This window comes from Ceratosolen solmsi, unplaced genomic scaffold, assembly GCF_000503995.2.
Source record: "Ceratosolen solmsi marchali unplaced genomic scaffold, CerSol_1.0 scaffold28, whole genome shotgun sequence".
Classification (NCBI taxonomy): domain Eukaryota; kingdom Metazoa; phylum Arthropoda; class Insecta; order Hymenoptera; family Agaonidae; genus Ceratosolen; species Ceratosolen solmsi.
This window is the reverse complement of record NW_011948429.1, coordinates 3792365-3819975: the sequence shown is the minus strand read 5'-3', so window position 1 is coordinate 3819975 and position 27611 is coordinate 3792365. Positions and strand designations below refer to the sequence as shown.

Sequence of the window (27611 nt, the reverse complement as noted above, 5' to 3'; positions counted from 1 at the left end):
ACCTCGAAAGTGCAAATGCCCTATTCCACGAAAGAAGAATGAAGAACAAAAAACCGCAAAGAACGATTCGGAACCGCAGCGTAAGAACGCGCGACAGACGAAAAGAAATGAGGCGCGTGACAGTGTAAAAGTACAAGTACGTAATACACAGCGGGTACCTTTATTTCTCTTTCCTAACTCGGGTGCGATCGAGAGACCAGGAAAGGATGAATTACACTCAATTCGATGCACAATCACAATGCACCTACTCTCTCCATCTCGCTCACCCTCTCTCCTTCTTTCACTCTCATATTTTCGCTTTCCTCTTTCCTCCTCAATCTACATTGCTTTCTCGCTCTTATATCTACACGCGTCGCGGCGTCGTTCGATATACGTACTTAAATCCGCATCTGCCCTGCGCCGTTTCCCACGTAAATATTGGGAGGATTGTGCGCGCGCTCCGACGCACATGCATGCCATCCAGCCTATACATGCAATCAATGAGAGAGACAGACAGATAGACAGAGAGAGAGAGAGAGAGAGAGAGAGAGAAAGACAGAGAGGAAAAGGAGTGTGCGTATGTGCCGTTATAAGTGCCAGTGTCCATACGTGCGTACGCGCACAAGAGTGAGAAGGCACGATATGAGGGCTCGTAAAAGTGACGAGAGGGAAGAAGAGTACCGAAGAGACAGTAAGCAGAGAAGAGCATGCGCATACTTCGCGCACGAGCGCATATATGCACGAAAAAAAGAGAAAGAGCGAACAAGCGGATGCCGGAATTTTTCTCAGGATGAACCGGACACAGCAGCCGTAGCAGCAGCCGGTGTACGTAGGGGTACAGCCACGCATTTTTCTTACTCTTCCCCTCTACCTCTCTCTCTCTCTCTCTCTCTCTCTCTCTCTCTCTCATTCACTGCTCCCCCTAGTCGCGATTCATCGGCTTGCATATACGTGTCCATAGGTACTGCGATGCATGGCAATTTTACTGGGAGAGAGAGAAAGTGAGAGGAAGGGAATGCGCGATTGTGTGGATAGAGCATTAGCGAACGGACCCCCAGCGAAAACCTGTCTTCGGCTATGAGAAAATTTTTTTTTAGCAAATAAACACTGTATAAGGGGTGAACCTGCCTCTATCTTTGCCCGTCTCTTCCCTAAAGTTTTGCGAAGAGGATGAGGTGAAATCTCGTTGTAGATATACTTTTGAATTTTACATTTCTTATATTGTTTAAAATTAATTGTTGGAGAATATGTGCATTATTGCGTTTCAGTATATCAAAGTACGGATTGCAAATATTTTTTCTTTTATCTTTCTGAATATGTGCTTTAGCAGGCAATTGAAAGGGATTACTTCATTATTTCGAATATGACATAACTTTAATATATTTTAAGATCCAGCCTACTATTATTACAACTCTCAACTAACATTATTCGCAAGCATCAACATATAATTATTTTTCATATATTTCCATCCTGTATATCTACATTTAAATTTTCAGTATGTAATTTACTTTATTAACTATTTTCAATTATTTGATCTGAAAATTCATTAACCCGTTTCATTTTTTTCCCTAATAAAAAGATTGTATAGCACCTAGACAATTATATTCATTTTTTACAGTCACCCGAGGTCGAATTTATTTAAAGATTAGAATTACAAATTGAATTAAAAAAAATTATTTATAATCCAATAGCTGCTGTTACCGTTATTTTTTTTTTTTTTTTTTTTTTTTTTTTTTTTTTTTTTTTATCAATCTATCTCTCTACTATACAGAATATGAATAATATAATGTTATAAATTCATGTGTTTGACATGTAATAACATACAACAAACAATTGGTTGTCAATGCAGTTTGCTTACGAATCTATTAAATTTGAATAGAAGATTAATAATTAATAATTAAAATTCTCATTAGGAGATGAAAAAGACTTGCACAGTTCTCTATCCATAATAATCTGATAACGTTCCAACAGCCGTTCCATCGTTTCATTCTCCAACTTCACACCATCATTAGCTTTTAACCATAAAACGATAGTTTACTCTTTTTGTCTATATCGCGACAGCAAACGCTACTGCCGAGAGAGTAGAAAAGCGTGACTCGTCTACATTTCGCACACGTGTTACGTCCACGTGTGCGGTTCGTACATACTTCTGGTCTCTTTTCCTCTCTTTCCCCCGGACTCTCGCGACATCTGTGCATTACGCTCCAACCCACCCAAAGATGGGGGAGGGGGTGAGAGTAGAGTAAACGAGAGACAGAGAGAGAGAGAGAGAGAGAGAGAGAGAGAGACGGGAAAAGAGATGAGAAAAGAGATGAGAAAAGAAGAGAGAGAGAGAGAAAAAAAGAATGAAAGAGTGCACCCGTTTTGGCTAGAGGCAGAGCATTGTACTTGTTGCGACTTTTACGAATTTTTAACGGATACTTTTTTCGTTTGTTTCGATGTTTCACGCGTGTAAATGTCGGGTGCGCACTTTAGTCTGGACAATTACATGAAAGAAAGAAATTTACGAGCGAAATATCATGTGGTGTATGGATATTTTTATTATAAAAGACTTAAGTGCTCTTACATAGTTTATTAATTATTTATATAACAAAAATAATAGCATGAATATTACTTATAAAAATATTTTAATTAAAATTAAATAATATCATTAATAAATTCATTATTGATTTATTAAAATATCGTATTTTAATAATAAAATTTCTCAGTATTTTATAAACATATAGGCTTTCATTAGTTTAGTTTATACGAAAATAGTTATACTCGGTTGTAAAACAGAATATTTAAGTACTAATGATCGATTGATCTGAATACTATTTTTCTCAAGTAGGAATTAATATAAATATAATGATTTTAAAAGTGCTTTGGTTATAGAAAATTGATACAATTTATAATTATGTCTTTTCATCAAGATAGACATGATTATAATCAAGGAGAAATGCATTATGATTTTGAATAATAATTCAATTCAATTTACCAAGTAGATTTGGTAAAAAGCTGAAGTATATATACTTATTATTTTATTATTCCATACCAAATTATATAATAATCTAATATGATTGAAAATTTCTAATAATTGAAAACATTAAGACGATCATTAATGAACCATATATAATGACTAAAAAATTTTACGATATTTTACTGAAAACGAGGAACTTTTCTTTTTCAATTCAATCTTTATTTTTCTACTATTATCAGTGTAAACCAATACACCAGCCCTTATGAATTAGAACATCAACTGGAATTTGATTTTTTTTCTTAAACAATATAAGAAATCATGTACAAATGATAAAAATAAAAATTCTTTATGTAATCGTAACTAATATAATAATGACTTCAGAGTTCAAAATAAAAATTACAGTACAGAGAAGTAAACTGCTTTCAAATTTTAGCCTTCGATATTTATTTTTTTTTCTTTAGACTCGAAATTTTCATCAAGATCAAAACAAGATGAAACACATACAAAAGAAAGAATTCTCTAGCCGTGAAGATTAATTAATTATAATCGAGGAATCTTTGACGAACATTCGACACTAAAAAGCGCAATCGGCCATGGTAAACAGCGCACGCGCTCTCCTCTTGGGTGCCAAGGCTCAATTTCCTCGATTAAACAGAGACGACGTAGACCCCCGTTGGACAAAGACGCTTAAGAAAAAAGCAAAGCGAAAGCAGCGATAAAAAAGGAATGCCACCCTTCTATTCCCTCGTCATCCCGTGACCATCGAGTCTGGAGGAAAGAAACCCGTACGTACAGAAGTGCGGGGCTGAAAAATACCTACATAGACCTGAGCGAATTGGTTGAAGAGAAAAGTACCTTTGGTGCATAAGAGCTAAAGGGATTCATCCACTGTCTGTCCCCAACGGTGTTGCCCCAATGTGTGCACGTGTGTGCGTGCGATTGAAAGAGAGGTAAGAAGGGCCGAAATATAAAGATAGAGACATAAAGATGTACGCGCGCTCGTGTGTGTGTAGAGTGAGAGTGAGAGTGAGAGTGAGAGAGAGAGAGAGTGAGAGAGAGAGAGAGAGAGAGAGAGAGAGGGAGAGAGAGAGAGAGAGAGGACGAGGACGAGGACGAGGACGAAGACGAGGACGCAGGGGGTCGTTGGACTAGGGCTCCACCTAAATTACCATGATAAAACATGCCTCAATGTTATGTCCTATTAAGTCACAGCTTTGTTTTCCTTCTTTACTCCCTTGCCCCTGTGCACCTCTCTATCTCTCGCACCTTGTAAGCCTTGGTAATATTTTTCTTCTCTTGCTTCTACTTTCGAGCAATACCTACATTTTTTGGACTCTTTTATTTGCTTACGCAGATGACGATGGGAATCGTCGTACGATTTCGGATATCCTCATGCGTGAGTTTTGTCAAATCTCCCTTAAAGAGTTTGCCGCTATATGTACGAGATATACAGAAGTGAAGAGGGTAGAAATGACCTAATGCGTTGATATATCTCGTCTCCTACTTCAATCTAGTTATTTTGCTGTCTCCTTTTACGACTAGTACCTACCTACATCTATTGCATTTATTCCTTCATCTCTTTCCCAATTATATCTGTCTCTCTTCTCTCTCTCTCTCTCTATCTCTATCTCTATCTCTCTCTCTCTCTCTCTCTATCTCTCTCTATCTCTCTCTATCTCTCTCTATCTCGCCTTCTTACTCTGAGACACATGCTCACGTGTTCGATATAAACGAGATTTCGCAAAATGAAAGACAAAAGTAAGAAGATTGCGGTGAAGACTGGAAGGGTTGAAACTCGCTTCCCTCATATTGGCGAATATTTTCATTCTCTAGTAGTACTCGAAAAATCAAAATTGCGGTTCACTTCGTAGTTGAATTTGATACTTTATAATCAATTTAACTATAGCAGTTTTTTTTCTCAAACTTAATTTCTATAATTTTACTTATGTTGTTTTCAAAATCTTTTTTGATAGGCATAATTTTATATAAACATGACAAGTAGCAAAAAAAAAAAAGATGTTTATTTAAAAATTTTTCTTACATAAATAGGAAAATAGTTTTTAATTCTTAAACAAGCCATAGTTATTTATAATTAAACAATATTATTAAAATTGTAGAGACTTGTGTTTAATCGCAAATTAATTTTAACAAATCAAGTTGTAATTATGTCGTTTTTTATAATTATAAGGTATCTACTAAATCTTGAAATGAAATTAATGAAATTAATGTACTAAATTCAAGATATTATTATTTAAGATTTAAATTTAAGATAATTTGTTTAATTAATGTAAGCATAGAAAAAGTTAATTGAAATTTGAGAATGTGAACATATATTTTCTTTTACGGGATATTTCGTTACTTATGATAGGTTGCTATAATTTTATAAATAATTTAAAGTTAAAACATCTAAATTTGGCAAAAAATAATCTCTCATCATAACAAAAGAATAATTATTCCATTCTTATATTATTGTTGATATTGTCGTTAATTTATTTTTAAATGTTGTTTTGATATAATTTGTTCGCAATATGAAATTTGGAATTAGTAAATTACAATTAGGTTTTCAAGAAAAGAAGGGTCCGTAGCTTACATTTCAATTTAATTAATTATAATTGTAACTCTTCGTAGTTACAGTTAGTTCTTATTACTGCTACTTAATTATAAAGTCGAGAATATCACTTATACAATTACTGTTGCAGATTGTACAATTGCAATTTTAATTATAAAATATTAATTGTAATTTTAATAATATGAACCAGCATCAATTTATAAAATTTTATAATAAAAGTAAATAAATGAAATTACAAATCGTTAAAATCTAATACTTTGAAAATCTTTGTAAAAACTGTTTTTATTAAAAATCTTATAAATCTATGAAAACCTTTGAATTTTTCTTTATGAACGCTATAACGATTGGCTAAATCTATAACGAATAAATGTTTAAATCAATAATCGCTTATTCTTCATCACAAGTTAGTTCGAAATCTTCATAGAGAATATGTTGTGTATACAATAATAACATCAGTTATTAAACTTCATTATTTTAATCCTTTATTTGAATGTATTGGGTTTCATTTTCAACTGTATATCAATAAATTATATCCTAACATTAAACAAATGTATGACAATAGGCAAGTAAGGAAATTGTTAATAAAACAAAATTGAAACAAAAGTCCGAAGTTAGTTATTATTGAAAAAAATCTAGCAAATAAATAAAAGTAAATTAATAAATGATCATAATCATTTAAATAATATAAATATTGTAATGAGTAATGAAGTATTATATCATTTGAGAATAATAAATTTTCATTATAATAAACTCATAATGTACGGTTATTATAAAAATGATTGATATTAATAAAGTTGTTGTTTTTTTTTTTCACGGCGTTCATCAATTAATTATTAAATCCAATAAATTTAATTCCGAAATAAAAAAAAAAAAATAAATAAATAAAAAAAAATACAAAAAACTATAAAATCACGTGCTTGCAACATAAGCAATAAAATGAAGGAACCGAACCATGAATATAGCCTATATTCTCGTAATCATTCACGGGATAAGTAAAATATATAATAAACATATCAATAATAGAAGAAACTGTACGTAATTGATTAATTGAAAAGAAAATCTGAATACGAAAGTATATCTACATGGGCGTTGTGAAGCCTTGAATAATTGATACCACGTTTTCGATTTCCGTTTGTGAAAAAAAAGCGCCTGTACATTACACCGGCGCTCACTCGCTCGTGCAAAAATGTTCGCTCATTTAATTCGCCACCAATGAGGAACATCCTCAGGCGGAAATTATAACCTATCCGGATGGCGGATCTCTCTCTGTCTTTGCGAAACTTAACCTCATTTTTTCGCGAATGCGAAAAAGCCAAAACCACATATCTTATCATTGGATTTTGGTCTCGCTCCGATGAGAGTGTAGTCGCGCGTTTGCATATATCATTGTCATTAAAATAAATAAGAAAATAAATAAACAAATAAATAATGAATGATAAAACAACGGAGAAATGAAAGGTTAACGTCAAAAATTAAAAAACAAAATAAAATACCTGATAAGTGAGAAGGAAAGTCGATCGTTCTCGATCGACAAAAAAAAGTCCTTTCGTTGATATGGGAACAAACGTGCGCCTATCGCCTATACTTTCACCGTGTTAAAGGAGCGTAGAGAAGGAAAACCAAAAAGACAATATTAAGTAAATGCGCGTATGAAATTGTGCGGGTGCTTCAGAGCTCCGGGCTTTCGGCAATTTCCATGCTCTCCCTTAGGAAATGTATGGACGACGCTACCGCACTCTCTCGTCTCTTCTCTCTCTCTCTCTCTCTCTCCACTCTGTTTCTCTCTGTCCCTCCTTTTTAATCGTTCCTCTCTTGCGCGCCTCTTTCTTTCCCCGGCATACACGAATACATGATGACGTCACTGGTACGCGTACTAAACGCCCTCTCTTTTAGGCTTATCACACAATATAACATTCGGTGCCTTTTCCCTTTATCCCCGGACACTTTCAGTAGATATTGCTGCTTTTAATTAATTTCAGTAGATAATGCTACTTCTAACATTGAATTTTTTTTCTCAGTTAAAAGAGTAAGTTCACCTACAAGTACATATTTTTTTATTCCGTTATAAGCTGTTTAGATGTTTGATTTCCTTTGAATTGAAAGGAATGCAAACTTCATAACGTAAAGATTTGAATTTTTAATATAATTATCTCTTCCAAAATTTAAGGTTTAGAAATTTAATGTAATTGTTATTCACTAGGTTCGATAATACCATTTTACAAACATTATTTTCTTCTATAAAACCATTATTGAAATTACAATAAATGAAATTGTCGAATGTAAAAGCTAGTGCGATTAAAAAGAATTTAAATTCAACGTTTGGATAATTATTGGCTGTAAGGCAACATAATTTAATAGCTGTTTAATTTATTGATCATCCGATGAAGCTAAATACAATATATATATATATATATATATATATATAAATATCTCTTACTGTATTAAATTATAAACCTTCGTTATTATATTTTTTTTTTTTAACAATCAATTAATTTTTCTTTGTCAGTAATTTAAATTCAAATGCTATTATAATTTTATTCATATCGAAAAATTTATACAATAATCTATAATTGGTAACTGATAATAAATAGTTAATTACATTTATGTTCGAACGATTTCCATTATTGATCAAACAAGTTCTTGTAATGAATGCTTACTTTGCCGGTAGATGCGAGGCATAAAATTACATTCGGCAAAAAAAAAAATTGAAACAATGCAACGACACAAAAAAATATGTTTTAACAAAAAAAAAAAAAAAAAAAAAAAAAAAAAAATGTTTTAAAAAAAAAAAAAAAAAAAAAAAAATAAAAAAAAAAATTAACGTATTCAGTTTTCAAATCAATTGTTTCAGAAACTCTGATTTTTATAGGATGTACATTAATAATTATGCAATTATATAAGTATATATAAATTTATGAATATTTTTTATTTTTTACTTCAAATTATTGTTTCCTATACTTCATTACATATTTTTTCACACATAACGCATTTAATAATTTAATTGCGTTTTTACAAATTAATTGAAAAAACTATAATTTTTAGGAATGTTTAAATGGGTGTAAGAATTTTTTTTTTCTATTTATCAATGTATTTTCATTCAAATCAGATTATCTTTTACATTGAAAACATTTAAAATATACATATTCACTGAAATAAACTGTTCGATACAATATTCTTTATAAATATTAATTTCAATAATATAATAATAAAAATAGAATTTTAATTAAAAATTAAATCATAAGAATTATATTTTAAAAGTAATACTTTTATAAAGATATTAATGTAACATAGATTATATATAATTGGAACAAGTTAACGAAGTTTAGATAACATTCTCATGCTATTAAAACGTTGTTTGTATTTATTCTAATCATAAGATTGATTATTATATTTACAAAAAATTATTAAAAAATTTTTACTATTTAAATTAATCATAATTTGTATAAATAAGAAATTTATAAATAAATTACTGACTGGCTCAATACGATATTTCTCAATTATTCAAGACGTGTTTACAGTAATAGTTGGTTTTTCGGAAATACAGCAGAACTTGTATACTTCAAAATATCTGTAGACTTAAATAGGTATATTCCCACTAATTATTGGTAATTAAGCATAGGGAATACTTAAATAAAGCAAATTCTCACGTATGATGAAAATATACCTACCTAACATTACATCTCTTAGGCTGATCTAAATTTAAGGATTCGTATTCTGTAATTCTAAACTATTATTTAACCGCTATTTGATACTTAAGTATAATTTATTTTGTTGCTCAAATGAAAATATTCATTTTGGACTGGAAACAATAAAATTAAAGCTACCATTTAATAAGAATACCAATAATTGGGAATCATAGTTAAAATTATATAAATTTATATTAAATTAAATGGAAATATTAGGAAATTTTAATATTTAATATGGATTGAATGTATGCAATGGGAAAATAAAAATTAATTAACGTGTGCAAGGTATAATGATTATAATTTCAATTTTTACATTTCAATGTTTGTCATTTGTGAGCAAAGTTTTTTCATCTTATTATTGTTATAGATTTTGTTGAACAACAGTCAGTCTAGAACTTGAATTCGAGCAATTGCATGAAATATATAAATAATATATTGTAAAAATCTTTTCGTTTTAAAGGAAATTTAAATATCGTATAGTACTAATTTAAGACTATATTCGTTAGATTAAATATTAAATTAGTTTAATTTATTTATGAAACTCGTACCCACTCAGTTCTTATATTAGTACTTATTTCTTTTTTTTTTTTTTTTTTTTTTTTTTTTTTTTTTTTCCATTAGATCCTCCCTCTTAAATGCCAACATTTATTTTTCTTGTATTATTAAAAGTGTGACAGTAAATATTATAATATTAATAATTTATAGACATTCTTCCATGTACTCAACGTAATTAAAGTGTTGTAATTTTAAATGCAGATAAACCATTTCTTTAGCTACTTAAATTTAACGTTTATAAAAATGAAATTTGTTAACCGATCTGAAAATATTTTCGAATTGCCGCTGCGCGTCTATCTCTGTTTGATTGATTGAAAAGTACGATTTTAATTAGCAATGCATGTGTTTGTGCGAGCGTGTTTATGCGAGACGAGTGCGTGGTGGCGGGGTGAAGAGAGAGAGGGAGAGAGGGAGAGAGGGAGAGAGAGAAATGTAACTTGAAAAACAATACAATAGATCACGTATGTGGTTATATCTAATTTTAGTGCCTAATTCACTAGACACGCTGCAGTGTGAAATCGGCTTAACATTCCTCTTTATGGGCGTGTTTGTTTCTCTATCTATCTCACTCTGTATCCACTCGTAGAGGCGCGTGGATTCGTACGTTGGGCGGTTGCCCGTATCGCTCACGCTTACAACCCAAGTGCCTTGCTTTACCATCGACGACCACTGGATTTCCAAAAAAAATACTTCTAGACATCTATAATGCAAAGGCGTTAGAAAGTAATTGCTTATATCGTTCCAGTGCGTGGGACCACCGACAAAGTAGAATGAATGGATCGCAGGTTATTGTGGTGGCGGCGTTCGTCGCTTTCTACTTGTTGGGCGTAGTCGCGGACCAGAATGACAAAAAGGACTACTACGAGACGTTCGGCGATCAGGTGCCTCCAGATTGGTTGGCACGCGATGCCTTTGATGAGATACGCCATAAAATGGACAAAGTTAATATGGATAATTGCCAAATTCAGCATTTAGACGATCTCTACTTGTCAATGGACAGCGTCTCCCACCTACCGGACATCAAAGAGGTCAACATCAATCCTATTTTTCCCAACAGAACTGCTCTGATACACCTGCATAATATGGCCCTCACCAGGAGTTTCTATTGGAGTTACATACTTCAATCAAGGAACTATAAGCCACCTATTAATGACACTTACGATCCTGGCATGATGTATTATTTCCTCTCAACAGTAGCCGATGTTTCAGCCAATCCATACATCAATGCATCAGCCATATATTTTTCTCCCAACATGTCCTTCTCTTCATCTTATAGAGGATTCTTCAATAAAACTATGCCCAGATTTGCACCTAGAACTTTCAGGGCTGATGATTTTAACGATCCTGTCCATCTTGAGAGAATATCTACTAGAAATACCTTCACTATTCAAGATCTGGGTGCTTTTCCAGTTAGCCAGCTCAGCAAGGATTATACGACCGAGTATTACAGAATTAACGAATGGTATACGCATGTTCTAATAGAAATCATAATGGAAAACCAACCATAACCTTAGCTATAATATTATTACTAACTTAAACTCTATTACAATTAATAATAATATTTCAATGCTAAAATTAGAAATGAAAGGCACTTATCTATTGTTGTAAACAATAGATTTTAATGGTTTTCAATTTTTAATAGGTATAAGAAATGGTTACCGGATGATCCAACGAGACACGATACAAAAATCACCTACCAAGTGGAAATCAGATATGCGAACAATACAAATATCACTCACACGTTCCATGGACCTCGAGGCAAATTATAAAAATTATTTAAAATTGCTGTAAAAAATTTTTTAAACTGAAATAATGAAATAAATTTGAATATCAGGTGCTCACGAGGAGGATGGACCTGTGAAGTGGATAAGACCCTACTTTGATTGTGGCCGTTCGAACCGTTGGCTTTTCGCAGCAGTTGTTCCAATCGTAGATCTGTATCCTCGCTATACTGGATTCCGGCACATTGAAATACCAAGGTAAGATTTTTCCATTAAGGAAGCATTGATGCAACTATGCAACTGCTTGCACCAGACTAAATATTTAAAAAAAAAAAAAAAAAAAAAATACTGCATTGTTTGGAGAATGCACGGATAGATATTAAGGGGTGATAGCCAATCCATTATTATTATAATTTATTCGAATCTCTTTGAAACGCTCCAAGAGGGTGTAGGCTATACCAGTCAAGCATGTTCTTTCATATCTCTCACACGTGTGAAATGCTATGAAACGATATGATTAAAGCACTTAAGGGATTAAGATGGGCTGTAGTTATATTTAACAAATTTACACATTTTAGATGATCTTTATAGAGTTTATTTAGTCTTCTTATCATTTCTTTGTCACAAAGGTATCTATAATTAATTTGTTTTGTAGACATTTTGAGCAGTTGTTTTTATAATAATAAGTGTAAGTTTTTACTGAATAATTCACATTATTATGCTGTAATATAATAATATTATATTATAATAATATCGTACAAAATAATCAAATTAAACAATTTTTGGGTGTTAATTATTTTTATTCAATTTCAGATATACGGCTGTTTCAGTCTTGGAAATGGATTTTGATCGAATAGATATTAATCAGTGTCCGAAAGGAGAAGGTAATAGAGGGCCAAATAAATTTGCAAACACTGCTCGATGTAAGATGGAAACGACAGAGGTATGAATTTGGTTGGGAAAAGAAAAAAAAGAAAAGAAAAAAAAAACAATAAAAATTACATATGTAAATTAAATATTACAATTATTTACAATTATAAAATGATTTGGAAAACTTGTGTCATGTTTTACAATATCGATTGTAAAACAATAAAATTGTTCCATGCATAGTTATCGTACAGTTTGTATAAAATATAATTTCACATTTACAGTGCGAACCATTGCACGGTTGGGGCTTCAGAAGAGGTGGATACATGTGCAGATGTAAACCAGGGTGGCGATTGCCCTATGTAGTAAGACGACCCTACCTTGGTGAAATAATTGAAAGAGCATCGCCAGAACAATATTACAATGGCTTTGATTGTTCGAAAATTGGCTGTAAATATAAATTTTCTTTTATTAAGATTAAATTAAAAATCATTGAACATGGCAAATTAAATGAGAAAAAGAGAGAAAGATGGAAAGAAAGAAAGAAAGAAAGAAAGAAAGAAAGAAGGAAAGAAAGAAGGAAAGAAAGAGAGAAAGAAAGAATGAGAGGAGAAAAATTTAAATTATCTTTATTGCTTTAGGGATTCAGAAGAGACCAGCTGAACTAACAAAAGCATCGAATTACACGAGAGCGAAATATCTCGAGCAATATTATGAATATAAAAATCATTCGATCGGGCCGGATTCTCTGCACGACGACAAAATGAACGTTGATCAGGTTTTAAAATTCATTTTCAGCGTTCATCCAAGCAACTGTAAGAGGTCCGTAAAATCTCTATGTGAATTTTCATACTTTTCATACATTATGTTTAATTATAGTTCTTTGCACGCTACAATTCATTGCTTAAAATTAAATTTAACGAACCGTGCTAGCAACATTAATAAGCTTGTATTTCAATTCAGATACACGCAGGAACAATTAAGACTTCCTGGCGACGTAGGATTTGGGGCTGACGAATTCTATGAAAATGAAGCGAAAATGGCGGCCAGATTGTCAAATTTTATCAGTTCATTTCTACAGATATCCGATCCGGAAGAAGTGTATTCTGGCAAACGTATAGCCGACAAACCCTTGAACGAAGACCAAATGATCGCGGAAGTCGTGGCGCTATTATTCGGTAATGCAAGAATTTGGTCGGCCGGCATCTTTTGGGATCGCAACAAATTCACTAACCGAACATTTTTCGCTCCTTACGCATATAAGGAGGAGCGTAACGCACTTAAGCTTAAAGTCGAAGACTTGGCAAGACTTAATACCACAGGTGACAGATGTTTCTTTAATCTATTCTCTTTCAGAAATACAGCCGCTCTTTCAAATTTCATTAATTGTTATGTTAATTTACGTTACGTTGCCTTTATTTTTCGCTTTATTTTTCGCTTTATTTTTATGCAAAAGTACATGCAACTTTGTGCCCGAAGAAAGAATTTTAAAATTCCCAGCCAATATCTTATACTTTTAACCTCGGATCTTCAATATTTTAGCATTAAAAATTGTAGAACGCGATATTACGTAAAGTTGAGGGAGAAAAAGATAAAGAAAAATACTGGAATACTTATGTAATAATGGTTTTAATTTTGGCGATTAGACAGCACGCGTTTAAATTAAAAATTTTCCCTATTACAATTCGAATTGTCAATTAATATTTTAAATAAAATTAAATCGCGTAGATTAAAATTTGGTATATTATACAAAAGCATTTATGCGATAAGCACAATTAACTACGCGCATAATATATATATATATATATATATATATATATATATATATATAATACATATGCATGAATTATAGAAGAAATTTATATGAAGAACGAGTGGTTCCAATTGCTGAAAAACCGTTGGAGTGCAAATCACGACGATCTTGAGAAATACTTTTTAAAAATGATGGTGCGCTACAACGAGACCGGGGAATCTTTGAAAAAATACGAGCATTACCCAACCTACTACAGGTAAGTTGGCAAGGCCCTCCTCTCTTTCGTCATGTTTACGGCTCTTTCATAAATTTTTCACCGAAATAAAAACATCGGAGCTCTCTCTCCTCCCTTACTCTCTCACGCACCCTCTATCGTTCGCTCCATTACTCTCCCCCTTTAGTATATCTCAACGCTCAAAAGAGCGTTTCGAATTTTCCCACATAACTCTCTGCAGATAGAGGAAGCCTCGCCGCAGAGGCGTCAACGACAAGATGAAAAAAGAGCGAGCGATAAAGGATAGTGAAGAAAAAGAAGAAGAAGAAGAAGAAGAAGAAGAAGAAGAAGAAGAGGAAAAAGAAAAAGAGGAAGAAGAAAAAATAACAGAGGATGCTGTTCGCGGGGGGTTATCTGCGTTCTACGTGTTATTTATTTTAATGCGCTTGCGGATGGGGCGGGTCGACCGTCTCCTCCTCGTCTTCATCGTCATTGCTATCCTCTTCCTTTTCAATCTTGTGTATTGTCTATGTGTAGGGCAGCAAACCTGAACCACGGCTACTGGACCGTCCCTTACTTCGATTGTAACGGCAAAGTGAAGAAATGGTTAATTACCTATGCATCCCCCTTTTTCGGCTGGGACAGTCTCAAAGACAAACTGGAATTCAAGTGAGTATGCATGTGCGCGTGCGCGCGTCCCGCTCACCCGAGTGTGAGATAGTTGGACCGAGGAACCTGTTTCATTTGAACTTTGTACCTCGACTATCTCTATCTCTATCTCTCTCTCTCTCTCTCCCTCCCTCTCTATGCGATGACCAAAAGGAGGGTGGGAGGGAGGTTAAAGGAAGATCATATTTAACATTAAGACACTTATATACAGGGGTGTCGTAACCGTGACCATGGACTTGCTACAGCTGGATATCAACCAATGCGACGATAAATTCAATGTTCCCAACGCATTTAAGGGGACGCACAAGTGCGACAAAAAATCCTCATACGTGAGTTCCTTCCATCACTTTTTTATTATTTTTTCGCTTCTTTCCCTTCATTCCCGTGCCCCTGACACCTCATCGTATTTCTCTTAATATAAGAAGACGCGCGTATGCTCTAATTGTCCACGAGGTCTCGTCATATAAGCGAGACGGAGAACGTCCCTCGTACGTACGTAATTAATGGCGGGCGACGTTGTTTGGGCGCGGGAAAACCATGATAGAGACTTAAGCGATACCATTAATCGTTTTTATCATCTATTATCTATTCCTTATTCCTTTTTTATTTATCGAGCAGTGCGTACCCATATTGGGACGTGGATTCGACAGCGGCGGCTACAAGTGCGAGTGCAAACAAGGATACGAATATCCGCTAGAGGATCTGATTACGTATTATGACGGGCAATTGGTCGAGGCTGAGTTTAATAACATCGTTGACGATAAGCTGACGAGGTAAGCCATCCGTTGCTTTTATACGACAATAGTCGAGAGGAAAATGCTCCCGAATCTCCTCGAGCGAGTCGTTTAAGCTCCGAGCTGCTAACTCTGTATAGCTTACGCACGCATTTATTCTCATTAAGTGAGAGTAAATTTAAAATTCCATTCGCAATTACATATTTATTTAACATAAAAAAAATGATATTTAAAAGAAAAAAAAAATATATATATATGATAAAAAGACGATTCCAAGCTCGACGTATGGAATAACTAGTTTTTCTTCTTAATGGAAGAATATATTCTTACATAACTATCTAAAATCATTATTTTCCAATGTTCAAAGACAATTTAACCCGTATCGCACATCGAATATAAATATTTTATTCGAAATTTCAAATATCCGAATTTAAATATGCATGGATATGCATGGATAAACGAAATTAAATTTACTCTATTACTACTATTTCCTACCGTTTTTTACTTTAAGTTTATATATATTTTTATAGCGATGTATATTATTGTCAAATTTAAATATGAATAAGGAAAACTATTTATTTTGAATACTCTCAAAAGTTAATTATGAAATTGTGTGTATATTGGTCAATTTTCGAACGAGTCGTTACTTTTATTATTCGTAATATCAGTCCACGTCAAATTACAACGGTTGCCCTATATTATGCAATTTATTTATTTATATTTATTTATTTTTTTTTTTTTTTTTTTTTTTTTTTTTTTTTTTATTTCAAAACATTTAATCAAATTACGTAAGATACTTTTCTTTTCGATAATACTATCAATAATTGTGGATTTAAATGTGATACTCGTAAAAGAAATAGCAACTATAATTGTCGTAAAAATTAAGAGCATAAGCAACAAAAAGACATAATTTACATAAATTTAATACTCATCATTTAATAATTTAATCATTATTATATATTGTAAGTATAGCGTGCAGCAATCGGGAATTTGATGCGCCAGTATCACATTATTTTGCATTAGGAACAAACACATGCACACGACGTTTAATAGTATCGATAAATCTCGGTCAAGAGCAGTGTCAATGATAAAAGCACTTTTATCATCCGACAATTCATTAAACTATATTTTTTCGTTGCTATTATTGCTCAATTAAATTCTTATTTTATTTTTTAAGAATATTTGGGTTACGATAATTATTACTATGGCTACTCTTTCATAATATAAACAATTTTTTTTTTTACGCTTAATCAGTTGGCATTAATATTGTAAAAATATGGTATATACGATTATGCATTTGTTTGTACATCCCATTCAAATAATTATATTATTAGAATTAATAATAAGATTTTTTAATTCGAAAAACTTAAATCGAATATCATATAATGATTGTAGTATGATATCACCGCTTAGCATTAATTAATAATATTGATGAACATCATCATAAAGCAATAAGATTTTAGATTACAATAGTCTTTTAAAATAAGACATATTGGTTAAACAAATAACAAAAAATTAAAAAAAAATTGTTAAACTAATAATAATAATTTGTAATTATTTTATATAGAATTTTATTATTATTAACATATATTTTTTTTCTAGGTATGACATATATAAATGTCGTCTGGCAGGTGCTGCTTCGATACAATTTAGCTGGGTCTTGCTTCTAATTACCGTAACACTATTTTTCCCATACAACCGAAGATAATTGTTAGCGAACCAAATTTTATAACATTAAAACAAATCTTTATTATTTGAACGTAAGATTTACACGATATCACATTTAATTAGATAAGATTTTATTAATTCCAGCCAAATACAAGACAGATTTTGATTGAATCTCAAAGTCACTTTAGACTTCTTATCTCCGTCCATAAGAATAGTATTCTATATACAAATTTTTATATTTGCTTAATTTTAGTATATTGTGAAACATTTAAACTGCCTTGTTGTGTAGTTTACATGTAGATATTTTATTTAGAAAGTGTCTATTTGTATGAATTAAGACATGAAAAGTTGAATGAATAATGTATATGTTACAATTAATATATTTTACAATCTTTAAAAAGACTTATTGCCAACTCGTGCCACTTTTTGAGAAGGATTGGAATATTGAAAAAGCAAACTATCGATGAGATCAAAACTCTATTTTCATATAAATAGACATTGCTTATAACTACACAAGTGCGTTTATACAATTCAATAATGTACAAATGCAAGATTAAAATATTTAGTCGTTTATCATTTCAATCGATATATGTAGTATAAGACAAGTACTCGTATGTATCTAATATATGGTGTCTAAATAATTTATTTACATAATTTTTATTATGTATTTTTGAAAGTAGATTACAAAAAACATGACTTAACTCAAATAGAACAATAAATTTAATACAAAATTTATATAATAAAAATATAAAGCAAAAACTAGCTTAATATTTTGTTTTAAATATTCATAAAATTATTCATCTGCTTATTATTGTTGCAAATTTCGAAAATATTACTTTATGTATATAAAAAAAAGAACCGAGAATCTCAGGGATATCCTTATTTTGTTTTCTTTTTCATTTTAGGAGGTTATTTGTCGACACTATGTACTAGTATTAAACTAAGAGATTGTATTATTATATATAAAAAAATATATATATATATATATATATATATAGACCTTCCGTCCATTGTAAAAGTGTACTATACTATTGACACTTTTTTTTACATTTTGTATTAAATAATATAAATTTTACATTGAAATAAAGAAGAAGAAAAAACGATATATATGCGTCCTATATTCTAGTAAATAAAAATAAATATATATATATGTATATATATATATATATATATATACATGTGTGTATGTACATAAAATATTGATATTTAATTTTTATTTTCTTACATTTAATTGGGGTGAGAATTTTTGGCAATTAGTTAATGTAAAACAAAAAAATATATACATCTTGTAGATTTTTTATATTTTAAAAATATTTGTCACAAGTAATATCGCATACACAAATTGTATTAAGCTTGGAGATATAAATAAAAATTTTTTTTGTTTAAAAAAAAAAAATGAACTGCAAACTTTTAAGGAAACAAATGTAAAATTTTAATTTACTCTTTTTTAAATTGATTTAACAATTAAGACATAATGTGAATTAATCGAGTATTATTTAATTTTAATTGAAATATATTTGACATTGGTTTGAAATATTTGAAATATTTCATTCATAATGGAACGAGCGACAAAGCCGTTCTTCAGCTCTACGTGCACAAACTTTCAAAACCATACTCCCAAAATCGTTTCTCTCCAATCAAATAACTTTATAATGTAATATAAAAATTTATATGTTTGTTTAAACTTACCATGGCATGCATCGACGGCCAACCGATTCTCTACGTAATTGTTACTATCTACGTCCTTTTGAGTAGCCGAGAAAACCATCTTTTGCTTAAATTATTTATCAACGTCGCGTTACGAAAATAGTAATGTCTTCACGTCCCATTCGCGTAGCTGGCGATTAAAAAAAACAATTGCAGCTATAAGACTCGTTGCTAACATTCATTTCATAATACTGACGATCGGCTTTATCGCGCTGCATTATGGGAGCTGGCCGTAACGCCGTCTGAAAAGATCGCGTCTTAAATGATATTGTAGATAGAAAATTGAAAGGACCGATCCAATGTACAAGATCATAAAGACGAAGATATAAATCTTCACGAATAAGCGTATCAGACGGTAGGGTTGATAAAGCTTGTAGATCATGTTTCAATGATTTTATTTATATAATATGGTCGGTCATTTGCAGTGGTTATCGAATAAAATAGCGTATTAAGAATTAAGAATTTTACGTCCAGTAATAGAAAATTTTTGTTGTAAATGATTATATTTGCATTCAATCAGCGTTTAACAAATAATCACACTATGTTACTTTGTGAGTGAGAACAATTTAACAGCGTTAGAAAGAAAAAGATGATTTCTATTCGTGTAAGAAGAAATAAACTGATAATTTAAAAGAGTGCTTCGGATTTGTGAATTTTAAAAATAAAAAATAAAAAAAAAAATAATAATAAAAAATGGCTTCAACCACCGAGGTCAAGATTTGATGAAAAAATCGGTATGGCCAGAGCTCGGTATGTTAATGAATCAAATTCACTTCGGTATTTAGTCCTGGATTTAAGAATTAAATAACACTTAAATTTAATATTACATATAAGATATGTTTTACTATCGAATATAATATAAAAATAAAATTGATTCATGGCTTGAAAACCTTCGTAATCGTACCAAAAAGCTTATTAATCCATCCACCTTTTGGTCTTTTTGTATTTACATTGAATTAATTCTGTATATACAAACACACACACACACACACAAACACAAACACGGGCGCATGCACGCGGCCATAAATATTTATATATGCACATTTGCACGTATATGCATTTACAGATATTTTTATTTATGCGCGCATGCACGTTGGATGCGCGAATATATATATATATATATATATATATATATATACATATATATATATATACATGCATGCATATATATAGATAGATAGCTGGATAGTTATTTATGGACATGTTCTGGCATATAATATATGTCCATAAATAGATAAAATTATATATAAAACGTCATTGATTTTTTTTTTCTTCTTTTTCTTTTTCTTTAAGTCTCAAAGACAAGTAGAGAATGATCGATGAGTGTTAAACTGCATTTTCTGTTACATGGTTTCGCTGTATTAGTCTTCAATGCAGCGATTTTCTGTTAATTCTTTAACAACAGATATATTGCAACTATTACATTAATTTTTATCTTTTTTATTCGAGCGACTGTACTCTATATATCTGTATGCTTGCGTTAGTTGTGCACCCTCGTTAGTAAAGTGACAAGCAAAAAGTAGAAGGTTACGTGGTTGAACTTTGATTGCGAATCTCATGAACATCATTGAATATAGACACAAAGCTGAAACAAAATGATTAATGTTTAGTAACGAGTTTATTTATAAAATATGCATATAGGACTAGTGACAAATATACATACCAAAAGTCATCTTCCCACTAATAAATTTAGGATCTTTTTTAATATCAGATATAGCGGCGATTGGAATTAACCAATTAGCAGCTGGACCCCAAAAATGTGTGCTGTTGAAATGAAGAATGGGGGAGAACATTAAATGAAATTGAAAATTTTATTCAATAGTTATATAAATAAAATATAACATTAGCTTTACCTCATAAAATAATCACGAGTTTCCTTGCTGTTTATTAATTTTTTTAATCGATTCATTTTTTATAATTTTGTAATTTCTTAATATTGCAAAGTCGTCAACAAATACAAATAAGGAATAATAGTACGATAAACTACGATACACTTGCATACGAACAGAAAAATGATTTTACCAAATGATAATGAATGATGTGTAAAAGTCAAGGTGTGTCGTCTGCATGTCACATGGCATATTATCTGCGCCGTATCTGTTTTTTTTAAACGCGCAGTCATTCAAATGGCAATTGAATATCAACTTTACATAACTTTTAATGATAAAAGTTCATTATTTAAACTTTTAATGTATTTATATATATTTATATATATATATATATATTTATTTATTTATTTATTTATTTGTATATACGTCATTGCAGATAAATACATATCTGAAAAATATTAAGGGAAATATTCGGTTTTGTTTAAGTTTTGAAGTTTTGAAAATATTTCGTAAATTTATACAGAATACAAATTTTAATTTATTATCGTTGAAAGAAGTTTGAATCTCAATTATTCAGTATTTCATATTTTTCTCCTTCCTTTACTTTATATTAAATAGCATTAAAAATTCCCTATAAATGCACAAATTGTGCTCTATTAATTAAACATACCCTTTATCGTCATTATCTCCTATTATATTTAGCTTAAATATGTGCAAACAGTTTTCCTTTCAATAGGAAGCCTCATTTATTTTCAATATAAGGGTAAAAAATACCCTTCCATAAATGTTTTTACATACAAAAATTTTTATTCGGCATTGCAATTTGTGTGTGTGTGTGTGTGTGTGTGTGTGTGTGTGCGCGCGACTAAATTCATATAGTAATTATTTAATGTAATTCAATTCTGAATTATTTTTTAATAAGATTTTACAAATTATTAAACTTGAATGTTTAACATAAAAAACATATATGTTATTAAATTGAATATCTATATTGTCATTAATACTAATCATTGAAAATTTATTTATTACAAAATTACTTTCTTCAAGATTTTATTTAAAAAAATACTCTTTTATGACTTATTTATTTTTTCAATATCTCTCATTAATAATCATCTCATTAGCATTTGAATAAAGTAGTTATTCCAAAAATTTTATTTAATTTTTAAATTAAAACACTTCAATCTTTCAACTATATAAACATGCAAAAGTAAACTAATTTTTATACTTTAGTCAGCTTCAGCTTGATCGGCTCCAAAGTATTAAAACGTATGTATTATCTTTTGGAGAGTGAGAAAATGATTCATATTTTAATTTAAAAAAAATAGTCATAGACAATCGACTCTTACATTTTGCAACGAATATTATAAGGTCTTTAATATCGCATATCTACATTTGTTATATAAGATTAATTTCTACAGAGTATTATTGATTATAGTAAATTAGTATTGGTATTAAATTAGATGCAAAACAAAAAAAAAAAAAAAAAAAAAAAAAAAAAAAAAAAAAAAAAAAAGAGAAAAAAAACAGGATAAATTGTAAATGAGAACAACAAATTTAAGCATTGAACATACTTTTAATTTAGAACACTCATCCAAAATATTTACACAAGTTCGGTAATATATTATAGTGCCTTAAAAAACTAAGCTTAATTCACGCTAACCTCTCGCTACCGTTTGTTTTGCATTAATTACAATTGAGAAGGAGATATTACAAAATGTACACGTAAATTGAATCGACTTTTCGCTTCGCAACAACGTATCGGTTATTTTGTTTTTCATTTATTTCATATAACATAAAACAGATCTCGATCTTACTCTCTCTCTCTCTCTCTCTCTCTCTCTCATTTATATTTATTCTCTTTCTTCTTCGTGAAGTTTGCAAAAACAAAGCAGTATAACGTATTAAGCAATTCTTAAAATTATTTTACATATACCAGAGAAAATCTATCCATTCGAAATCATTATTTTACTATTATAAAGAAAGTTTTACCCTCCTTAATTTCACTATTATAAATAAAGTTTTACCCGCCTTAATTATGATATTGGCAGTGGGGGTTGTGGTTGGGGGGGGGGGAACAAAACTCAATGCGTTTCACTGCTTTGCTTCAAAACATCTATTTACCAATGCGAAAGTTACGATTTCGCAGTATATAAAATTTTAACAAATTAAAAAATACTACGAAATTTCAATTTATTTATAAGGCAGCTACGGCATTTGTTCGTTATTTTTTCTCTTTAATCCTGAGAACAAATATCCTCTCCTCGAAACAAAATTGAAAACATCGAATAATTGACGAGACTTGACACTTTGATACTCAATCAAATGAACAATATAAATGCAGGATCCTTCAATACTATATCAAATATAACTTGATACGATTATTTGCAGTTCTTTACCGGACCACCATTCGGCTACAATTTTTACGAATTATTTAAGTTAATCGAGACTTAATATTCAAATCTTTGCACGATTTTGCTGTTTTTTATATTAATTAGTATTTCGCACCTTTCTATTTTCTATTTCGTTTGTTTCATATCGAGCAGTATGAGAAAAAAAAAAAAAAAAAAAAAAAACAACAAATCTTTCAACAATTACCGTTTCGTTCCGATAATTTCGTACATTTACATAGTTTATATATACATAATGTGTGTTTGTATATTCTCTCTCTCTCTCTCTCTCTCTCTCTCTCTCGCTCTCTCTCTCTGTGTATGCGTGTATGCGCATGTATGCGTATGTGTGTAGATACATATAAAATATATTTAGGCATAGAATACTCCATGTTTTTGCTTTTTGTACATAGTACATACAAATGATAAAAATTCAACATCTCGTTTTTTTTACAAGAGCGCTTCCAATTGCTACCGAAAATAATATATCTAAATTTCACCTAAAACATAACGTGTGACCTTTCGATAAAAACTTTGAAGGCACTTGACATATTTTTTCGTTGGACACACATGTACGTTAATCCGAATTAACGTTCTTTTAATTTCCATCTTATTCTGTAATTTACATATAATTTCGAGCGGTACACATTTCATGTGCACACGACACGTAATCATCATGAGTGATTCTCTTTGATAAAAATTTGATGAATTAAAAATAAATGAGCCAGCGACAACAAAGAAAAATAAAGATAAATCACTGCGCGATAAACGGGCAAACCTGCACTTAAATAAACTAGGACTAATTGTTAAAAATGTTCTTTGTTGCATGATATGCTTAGAATCAAAAACTGTAAATGTATACGTAGACTCTTCATTTAATGCTTAACATGCAATCGCTTCAATGCTTTTTACATATTTGTTTCAATAAATAAGTATTGCAACAATATAATTTAATTAATAGTCTAAAACTATGAAATCAACTATCACTTCTCTTCCTCTTACTGTATGAAGTTGTATCTTAAACGAATGATCTACCAATGTAATACTACATCACACTTACAAGTGCATTGCACGCGCGCGCGTAGGCTCGTATGTATGTGGTTTATATGTATTGTGTTGGTTTGGGACCGGGTATAATCATCAATGTAAATGAGCGGAAGCGTACGCATGCACAAATATAAATAGTTATATTGCATAGTGCGGGTCAAGTAGGTGTTTACGAGAAAAGGGAAGTGAATGTTTAAAAAAAGCTGCATAACGCAATATGCAATGAACACATTACATCCATTCACAAAATTTATACAAAGAAGAATGATAACGATACAATGATAAGATGACAATTGTGAACGCAATAATAACGATGATAATGAAATCAATAATATTAATATTAAATTAAAAAAAAAAAAAAAAAATAATAATAATAATAATAATAATAATAATAATAATAATAATAATAATAATAATAATAATACAGTAGAATACAATATTATGTCGTATAATATTATAGGTGAATCCAGCATTTGATATAAAAGGAAAATATTAAATAGGACTGATTAGGTTTATAATTATGTAAAGAAAACGAATGACATTAGTCCATAGATCCTCTCGAAATTATGAAACTAAATTAATTACCAATATTAAGAATGTCTAAATTGTTCCAAAAAAAAAAAAAAAAAAGAAAAAAAAAATTACAAATAATATAATTAATATAAGCCAGATTATATGCTATTATCTTGCAATATCACAGTACTTGCTGAAACATACTTAAAAAAAAAAGAAAGAAAAAAATTCACACGCTATTTCTTTCCGATTCAAATCCGATCTAAATAAATGAAAAAATGGCAAGCTAAAGTGTTTCTGAAGGAAAGTAATATATAATCGAACGTTTTCAGCAAAGGCTGGTAGCCGATACGTTTAAATCTGACCCAATTTTCAAGTCTCATGAGTTTTTTTCCCCTAGTTGTTTCAATAGATTTTCATTCCGCGCATGGAATCATTCGTTATTCTTTTGAATAGATCTTTGTTTTCTTCCTCTTTTGCTTTCATTACACACACCTTTTTTCTATATAAAAAAAAAAAAAAAAAAAAAAAAAAAAAAATGTCTTCACCATCCGAGTATTCGTACGTAATCCCTAGATTTAACGATTTCATTGAAACTCATTTAAAAATTATTTTTGTTAATCTATATTTAATAAGCAGATCAAATACAAGATTCTACGAGATTCGGTTGCTATTAATAAAATTAAATCCAAGTTTAATTCTTGATTATTTCAACTAAATCTAGTATGATTCTATGAAAATATACAGCCAAACATTGAAATCTTATACTTAAAAAGACCTTACGTAAGAGTTTAAATAGAATTCTTTTTCTAAATTACAATTTCTTATCATCAAACAATAGTTAATAACCAAATGTCAATAGATTTTAGTATATTATTAAATAAATTTTTCCTTTTTTATTGAACGCTATATAATTCTTCGAAATGGATAAGTAAAACGTATTTATCATTAACATTTTATTCTAATCGATAGATTTTTTGTATTGTGACCTTGGTTTTTGCGATTACTGATAGCACTTTTGCCATATATACTTTATTAATTATTACTTGAGGAATTGATCGAACATTATAAAAATTCAATGGGTAATTGAGGATTAATTTTACTTTAGAATCAAGCTGGAAATTGCAGTAACAATTATGTAATTACGAAAAGTTAAATTCTTATTAATCATTACTCATTATCATTTCAATAATAAAAATATCACTTATACGTAACTAAATTTAAAGCTCTTTATATTTTTTAGAAGTTCTAATTATTCAAATAAAAATAATTGTTGGTGAAGCTTAATAATTAATAAATAAAAATCGGTATAAATATCTCTACAATATCACAAATATATTTAATAAATTTTCATGCAAAGGCACCCTTTTAAAACTTATTTAAGATTTTTTTTTTTTTTTATCAATTATATAATTAAATCTCATAGAACCTTTTAATTTTGTACAATATATTACAAAACAGTTACGAGGTCATATGCTCATTAACATTATATCCCTTTACAATCGGCTTACATCAACTCCATTGAATTCTTCTCAATGAAATCGTCCCATCTACGGGCTATTTTCCGCAACAACAGACTATTTTTAATACAAAAAAGAAAAAAAAAAATAATAATAAACCTACATCGAGAATGGGCATATCAATAAATACGCGCCACGTGACCTAATGTCATACATAAACAGGCCCTTGATTATCATTGTCGTCCAGGCTGATTCGACTAGGATAGGCGGGCCCACCGCCGTCATCAAAAAAGCGCCTAAACGTAAACTCGAAGAAGCCGTGGAAGGGCTTGCCATTGTCGAGCAATTCGTCGGATTTATTTGAATCCGAAGATTCCGAGTTTCTCAGCTTATCGGGATCAACAGGATCAAAATTACTTGTATCCGTTGGATATTGGATGCGCGGTATGTGCGGCGCCACCTGACGGCGCAACCCTTTTTCAAAATCGATACTGGCAAAAAACGGATGGGACTTGACTTCGTCGGCGTTTTTGCCTAACCGTCGATCCGCACCCACGCATAATTTGAGAATCAGATCTTTGCCCTCGGGCGAAAGGTTCGCCTGCTTAGGGATGTGCAGAGTCGTTTCCCAGTTTATTACCTAAAAATTTTTTTCCACTATTAATTACAAAATCCCTCATATTTTTATTTGAAATTTAATAAAATGATGAGCTGTATATTTAGTTTTATTATTCTCAAATAATTCTAGTTGCTCATAATATTCAAAAACCAATAAACTTACACCGGGCAAATTGTAATTGTTTAAGTTTTCTTTCATTTATTATATCTTGTGCTACTCAATAATTAAGTTTGGCGTTAAAAAATTTGTCATAGTTAATTTGTCATCATCGCGCACCTCAAAACAATCCCGAATGAATCACAATTCTATTTAATATAAATTATTTAATTCGTTATTAAGTAATGTTTTTCGTGCAAATATTCTGGAGCTTTATTTGATGAGCCATTGGAATACGTTTAAAAATATGGGCATTTTTAAAGCTGTACAAGTTCGATGTATAAAACAAAATGAAATATTTGACAATTCTCGTAGAAAAGTACTGACTCTACATAATAAAAAATAAATCTGTAACTAACTTTATACTGCGTTTCTGCTGGTGTATTGGCTAGAAAGGGTGGAGAGCCAACCAACATCTCGTAGAGAATGACACCCACGCTCCACCAATCGCACAGCTGCGTATATCCGGTGCGCTGCAGGACCTCTGGTGCTATATAATTAGGTGTACCGACCAACGAG

The 27611-nt window shown here is 30.7% G+C and overlaps 4 protein-coding genes across 12 annotated transcripts in view; 1 reads left to right on the top strand and 3 right to left on the bottom strand.

Moving 5' to 3' along the window:
- Syp (synaptotagmin binding cytoplasmic RNA interacting protein) overlaps positions 1–19531 on the bottom strand; it is a 64540-nt gene extending 45009 nt beyond the window's left edge. For all 8 annotated transcript variants that reach the window (XM_011501570.1, XM_011501568.1, XM_011501569.1 and 5 more), the window contains exon 1: positions 19064–19531. In XM_011501570.1, the coding sequence (XP_011499872.1) occupies positions 19064–19142 (79 nt within the window). In that variant the 5' untranslated portion in view covers positions 19143–19531. The remainder of the gene's footprint in view (positions 1–19063) is intronic.
- LOC105363792 (uncharacterized) lies at positions 10204–17623 on the top strand. 2 transcript variants are annotated; one of them, XM_011501578.1, is made up of 12 exons: positions 10204–11210; positions 11391–11506; positions 11583–11727; positions 12283–12412; positions 12621–12786; positions 12978–13158; positions 13300–13658; positions 14192–14345; positions 14841–14972; positions 15184–15301; positions 15591–15745; positions 17309–17623. In XM_011501578.1, the coding sequence occupies exons 1-12, from the start codon at positions 10519–10521 to the stop codon at positions 17412–17414; spliced, it is 2454 nt and encodes an 817-aa protein (XP_011499880.1). In that variant the 5' UTR covers positions 10204–10518; the 3' UTR covers positions 17415–17623. The 2 variants fall into 2 exon arrangements, with proteins under 2 accessions (XP_011499880.1, XP_011499879.1); XM_011501577.1 differs by having other exon boundaries at positions 14189–14345.
- Positions 19532–20414: 883 nt separating the features above from the next.
- Positions 20415–21026, bottom strand: Mpc1 (mitochondrial pyruvate carrier). Its single transcript, XM_011501567.1, has 3 exons — positions 20935–21026; positions 20745–20845; positions 20415–20666 (listed from the first exon to the last, which is right to left on the bottom strand). Exons 1-3 carry the CDS (start codon positions 20988–20990, stop codon positions 20506–20508), a joined length of 318 nt encoding a protein of 105 aa, XP_011499869.1. The 5' UTR covers positions 20991–21026; the 3' UTR covers positions 20415–20505.
- A 5327-nt stretch (positions 21027–26353) lies between these two features.
- Positions 26354–27611, bottom strand: part of wts (serine/threonine-protein kinase warts) — an 8927-nt gene continuing 7669 nt past the window's right edge. The window contains exons 7-8 of the mRNA XM_011501566.1: positions 27452–27611; positions 26354–26957 (exon numbers count right to left, since the gene is read on the bottom strand). The exon at positions 27452–27611 is cut by the window's right edge and continues 118 nt beyond it. Coding sequence (XP_011499868.1) covers positions 26526–26957; positions 27452–27611 — 592 coding nt within the window. The 3' untranslated portion in view covers positions 26354–26525. The remainder of the gene's footprint in view (positions 26958–27451) is intronic.

Excerpts from the sequence above, each read along its gene's own strand:
- LOC105363792 (XM_011501577.1), top strand. The coding sequence starts at position 10,519 with ATGAATGGATCGCAGGTTATTGTGGTGGCGGCGTTCGTCGCTTTCTAC. Across the intron at positions 13,659-14,188 it reads GGCAAGACTTAATACCACAG|AAGAAATTTATATGAAGAAC; the intron begins GTGACAGATGTT and ends CATGAATTATAG. Across the intron at positions 15,302-15,590 it reads GCGACAAAAAATCCTCATAC|TGCGTACCCATATTGGGACG; the intron begins GTGAGTTCCTTC and ends TTTATCGAGCAG.
- Mpc1 (XM_011501567.1), bottom strand. The coding sequence starts at position 20,990 with ATGAATCGATTAAAAAAATTAATAAACAGCAAGGAAACTCGTGATTAT. Across the intron at positions 20,846-20,934 it reads ACTCGTGATTATTTTATGAG|CACACATTTTTGGGGTCCAG; the intron begins GTAAAGCTAATG and ends TCATTTCAACAG. Across the intron at positions 20,667-20,744 it reads TAGTGGGAAGATGACTTTTG|CTTTGTGTCTATATTCAATG; the intron begins GTATGTATATTT and ends ATTTTGTTTCAG.